General features: G+C 31.5%; 1 protein-coding gene across 1 annotated transcript; it reads right to left on the bottom strand.

The window, feature by feature from the left end:
* Nucleotides 1-2,801: 2,801 nt before the first annotated feature.
* On the bottom strand, nt 2,802-4,028 carry LOC126691025 (E3 ubiquitin-protein ligase PUB24-like). The gene has a single exon (XM_050386110.1). It carries the CDS (start codon nt 4,026-4,028, stop codon nt 2,802-2,804), a length of 1,227 nt encoding a protein of 408 aa, XP_050242067.1.
* Nucleotides 4,029-6,129: the final 2,101 nt, after the last annotated feature.

The raw sequence follows: 6,129 nt of genomic DNA, 5'->3' as shown, positions 1-6,129 counted from the left end.
CAAGCAATTTTGATTCCACCTTTACTAGACAGATGCTTTTGCCACCCAAAAAAGAGAAAAGATTGAAACTTTGTTCAAGAAGCTTCACCACTTTCTTTGGCAAGATGAAACTGACAATTAAATGGAAAGCTTATGGGCTTTTGGTACGCACAAAACCACTCATGGACAGCCTAAGTTGGCCCAATTGTTTACAAGAAAGGCTGGTTATGTTTATCAGCTTGACCCAAGTACGATGCTAGCACAGCGATACAAATGCCTCTTCTTTTTCTCTCTCTCTTTTTTTTTTCGTTACCTTTCAAAATTGACAATTAAATGCCTAATCTCCTCCACATTAGTTCTAATTTGCAAGATCAGGTTTAAGTTTTGTCTTCCAATACAAATTCTGTTACCAGTTCACTAGCGGCACTACCAATACTGATGCTGTGGTTGGATCAATGTTGCTGCATGTCCAATTAATATTGAGAATGGCAAGTTACAACGCTATTTTCATGTTTGGCAGAATATACCCCATATATTATGCATAGTCTTCCATTATTGTTTAATCCTACAGCCCATGGAGGATGATTCCTTGGTTTTGTATTATCTAGCACACGCGACTGGCCTCTTTTTATTTATTTATTTATAATTTGATAGTTATAACTTACAACAAAAGGAGACCGGATTTGAATTCTAGACATGTCCCTTGACAACTAGCCTCTGGTTAAGTCCTCAAAATTCAATTATCCTTTTGCTTAATCATATGACAAGATATGGAAGCTGCTATAAGCTTGCTATGCGACTACACATTTAACAGTCTTTAAGACATGGACAAGCTTGTTCAATTTCACAAGCACAAGCAATATTATGGGCATCTCTACTCTAAAAAATCATTCATGATCATCAACATAACAATAGAGAGAGAAAATCTAAACATACAAATTGAATAAGAAGTCTATGCATTTATAGACTTCTTCGTATCTTTTGGCAAGAGACATAAATTTATTTTTTAATGAAACGTTAGTGAAGTTAGTAACATCTTTCACAAAGCGGGGTTATTGCATAAGTGAGGATGCACCATATTATGGTGTGATCATCCATCACATTTTTGTACTAACAATATCGCCAAATTTTAAAATATTGTCATGGTTTTCTAACTTAGAGCCTCTTCAACAATGACTTCAAACGTCCACATAGGTGATTATCTTTTTTTACATTAGCTTTAGTTTCTCTCAACCTGCATGTTCAAATTCAAAAAATAATCATCGACATAAACTATGAAATTACTACAAGAGAAACGTGAAATTTGAATAAAATCAAAATAGAGTTCATTCCATTTTCTTTCTGAAGATCAAGTTAGAGATTTTGGTAAGCCATTTTTCTATTTCTATGGTTTCTTTCTTGTGTCATTTGTTTATTTTTATCCCCTAAAAAATTTCTGGTTGTCAATCAGAATAATATTGGGTATGAATTTTGAAATGTTAATAGAAATATTCAACTTGGCTGCCATATGCTAACAACCAACAACTTATAAGTGAGGTGAAAGTTTCCCTTTGTGTAACATGAATTAAAATCCCGTGTTGACAATATGGTTCATAACCACACCTAACCAAACTTCACAAACCACAAACATATCTCAATATTTTGAGTGTTGAGTGATGAGTGATAAGAATTGAGTAAAGAGAATCAAATTAAACATCACTTGTAATAATGGTGCCTACAAATTTTGGATGATATGTTATGAAAATTGAGAATTGGATGATGAAAACACACAAACTAAACATAGTCTAACTAACTCAAATCTCGTTATGACAAAAATAAACTCTTAATATCAACTTAGAAGTTTGCACTCTCATGAGCCAGAAGCCTAAAACGGAAAACTTCCAATGGTGCTCGTATGCAGACAAAATAAATAAATTCTATAAAGAAGCCATTCTACATTTTTCTAAGATTCTTCTAATGTTTCCAAATGGAAGAATCATTTTGATCAATGCCTCCAAATCTTTTTATAGTACTATTTATATATACGACTTCAATCCCTATTACTTAATGGATAAAGAATATCAAATGACTTTTATTATCAGAAAAAATTATAGATTTTTTCTTTGACATAAAAAAAAAATGATAAATTGTAAATAACACCCCTATAGTTTGGAGGTGATTGAATTTTACCTCTTGAAGTTTGGGGTGTTTACTTAATGGATAATCAAATGACTTTTATTACTAGAAAAAATTATAAATTTTTTCTTTGACATCAAAAAAATGATAAATTGCAAATTACACTTTTAAAGTTGGGTAGTGATTGGATTTTACACTTTGAAGTTTCAGAATTTGGATTTTACCCCTAAAATTTGAGGTGTTTGGATTTTACACCCTGACGTTTTAGAACTTGAATTTTACCCCCTAAAATTTAGGGTTGTTTGGATTTTACACCCCAAAATTTTAAAACTTTGGGATGTAAAATCTAAACATTCCAAAACTTTAGGGAGTAAAATCCAAACACTTCTAAAATCTAAATTCTGAAACGTTAGGAAGTAAAATTCAAACAATACCATACTTCAGGAAGGTAAAATTTAAATTCTTCAACTTCAAGGTGTAAAATCCAATCACTTCCAAACTTTAGGGGTGTAATTTGCAATTTATCCTAAAAAAAAAATCATATTGCTAATCAAGTTTAGATTTCTTTTACTATATAATATGATATTAACATTAATCACAGGCAAAAGTGGTGTCAAAGTAATTAGATGCAGCTCGTTTTGCCTATATGTGTTCAACAATATATATATATATATATATATATATATGAAGAAGGTGATCATTGCATTTTACCTAGGTTTGACTCTGATACCTTGAAATCGATCAATGCAAGGAGAATCCTTCCACTCCGGAAAATGTAACCTGAGGATTTCACTTGCTTCCTCTTTCAAAAATGAAGCACAATCAATTTTGGTTAATGAGCTAAGCTTTTCCACAGCCCCTACCTTCAACATTTCTTGAAGCACCATATATGTCCCGAAGAAATTACATATCATTGAAAGAATCAAAACTGCTCGATCACCGGCTTTTGGTGAAACGCCTAAGATCTTCATAGAGACCACAGCAATGCTTCCTCTATGACTTAAAAACTGAGCTCTCCCATCAGGACAAGAACACAAATTACATAGTATCCCTAAAATAAGCTCTGTGGTTTTCTTTTCAGGAAAACTCAATTCAAGCTCAATGAGCTCGAAAACTGTGTTTGCTTCAATCATCCTGATTAGATTTCTACTCCATGCACAAGCCTCTAACAAGACATCCAAAGCAGCATTGATTCCTTGTTGAGTAATCCCACTTCTTAAAACTTCTACTATCCTTATAAAGAATTCAGGAGTAACTAATTCTAGTACATTTGAGCTTGTACAAGCTTCAATGATCGTCTTCAACACTAACATCGTGTGAGACTTCACCGTGACTTGATTTTTCATTTCACAACCTAAAACCCACGTCAATGATTTGATGATAAGATCATGATTTTCTAAAAGAATTGGCTTTGTTTCAGCTGAAGGGATTTGAATAAAGTTGAGTATACCAAGAGCTTCTTCAAGACCATCAATTTGGCCTTGTTCGAAACATGTTACAATAAACACTAACATCTCTTTTGGCAAACCAGCTTCTATCATATATTTCCTATTCTTTTCATTTTCAGCTGCAAGTGACACCAATTGCTTAATAGTTTTGAGCTGAAGCTCAGGTTGCCAAAGGTGTTTGATGAGTTTGAGTACTTGAAACTTGTCTAGAGGTCGTTTAGGAGTGGGAATTATATCAATACCATGTGAGGCATTTTGGGTGCACCAACCTTGGATTAGGCGGTGTAAGGTATGATTAGGGGTTAAGTCTGGGTCTTTTTGCAATGGTTGCTTGGTGACTGGACAGGTTGTTTTCTTGCTTGTGAGTAGCCATTGTTCAATGTTTTCCCGGTCGTATGTGATGCCTGTTATGGTGGTCACAGGATCTTTCATGATTTGTAGGGAAATGGGGCAGATGAAATACTGAGGAACTTCAATGTCATCCATGAAATAATACAAAAAGAAGTTACGTATTTATTATATGGGCTATCTTAATATATTGACTTAGTAATATATATTGTAGGGACTAAGAGAATGAGAGGGATATCAAATAAAAGTACCTGGGCAAAGCTTGTATTGTTTGTACTGTTGTTTTTTTCAATGAAATATTGGTTGAAGAGAACACGGCTGAATTAACAATTGCAAGAATGAGAGAGAGCGAGAGAGTACAATTGCAAGAAGGAGAGAGAGATCTAGAGTTATGATGTTGGTCTTTTATAGCTAGAAAATGTTAGGAGTATAATATATATAGCACATTAGCATGATAAATTGACATTGATTTCTAGGGTGAAGAAAAATAGAATTCAAAGTCCATAATTTTGGATAGCTTCCAGCCTTCCATTCAACATAAAGAAAATCATCATATATATCATCATCCCATATGACTCTAGGATCTTTTTATTTTTATTTTTTATTTTTATTTATTTTTTTTTTTATGAGAGGAAAGATTCATATACTCCATGTATGAGATAATTATTCCTGTTAGGGATATGTAATGTCACATGATTAACTCTATATATATCTTTGTATATATTAGATTTATTACTATTTCATTTTTGAATGCCTCTTTGTCAAATTCAACTTTTTATGTAAATATCATTTAATAATATATTGTTTATCACTTTATAAAATTTAAAATGTACTGATTTTTTCAATAGTTATGAAAACTATATTAACTATTAAGTGACATTTCAAAATGGACAATATATTAAACCATCATATAATGAATAGTTAACAAATAAAATGGAACGAGGAAATACCAAAACAAAATTAGGGGATAAAGTTAGCCTAGACCATCCCCAACATAAAATCTACCCTTTATTTTTTTGGCTTGGCTACCATAAATGGAGCTATAGACAGCGGCATACCAACCTCTTTTTTATCTTTGTTTAAAGTTCATTATGGGTATGGAAAGTATATCTCTTGGTTAGTTTAGAGTAAATTTTCTCTAACTTATTGTGGGTGAGTTCAAAAAATCATTCACATATACTCTAAATTATATGATCTACTTTTTTCTTTTTTCTTTTTGAGGAGAATTATATGACCTACTTAACAATTACATGGTAAAGATAATCTACTTAAGAGCCATCTAATAAATTGGGGAAAATTCTTTCAAACCCCGTTTGGAGGAAAAAATTTTAGTTAGAAAATTATCACGAAAAAAAGAGAGCATCATGAAATTCGTTCTTCTTCTTCTTTTGTCAACAAGATTAAATGGCTTTTACCACTTTAGAAAAAATAAGATGTACACGCAATGTTTATGTTAATGTATTTGAACAAACTTGATAACATCACATTCTTTTTCCCATATATAACCTCCCTGACCTTTGAATACATGGATTTAGACGGTCAAAATTTCCAAGGATAATTAGATGCAATTTGGCAAGTAATTAACTTCTTGAGTCTTGATTCTTTGAATTGATAATTTCAGTCAAGAAGAATAGACTACAAGTTATTATGATGTTATTAGCTTCATCAATTATTAATAACGTGTTTTATAAAGTTGGGAGTTGACTTAGATCTAGTACTCTTATGCATTGGACTAGTTGTGATGCAAACACGTATCAAATAGTTATCATGTATCTACATCTCAATTGGTTCAAAGCACAAAAACATTGGACCCAATCCATAATTTGATGCAATATTGAAAGTAATTAATTTCTTGAGTCTTGATTCTTTGATAATTTTAGTAAAAAAGAATAGAATGCACATTATTATGATGTTACTATCTTCATTGATTATTATCAATGTGCTTTACAGAAACCAGCATGAGTCAATGTACAAGAACATTGAACCCAATCCTTACTCATGAAGTTAACAACCTATAGTTCAACTATTGATATCTTTTGTTTCTCAAAAAAAAAAAAAAAAAAAATACTAATTGATATCTTTTAGTATTTTAAATGAACATATTTAGGGTTCTAATCCCTTATCACTAAGTATCGAATTATTTAAAAAAAAAATGCACTTAATGAGAAAATAATAAACAAAAAAAAAAAGTTCTAGAATGAAAATGGGAAATGTAAATATTGTTTTTTTCTTCTTAAAA

This window comes from Quercus robur, chromosome 7 (assembly GCF_932294415.1).
Source record: "Quercus robur chromosome 7, dhQueRobu3.1, whole genome shotgun sequence".
Classification (NCBI taxonomy): Eukaryota; Viridiplantae; Streptophyta; class Magnoliopsida; order Fagales; family Fagaceae; genus Quercus; species Quercus robur.
Note: the sequence above shows the minus strand (reverse complement) of the source record. Positions and strands in the feature narration are given on the sequence as shown.

Excerpts from the sequence above, each read along its gene's own strand:
- LOC126691025 (XM_050386110.1), bottom strand. The coding sequence starts at position 4,028 with ATGGATGACATTGAAGTTCCTCAGTATTTCATCTGCCCCATTTCCCTA.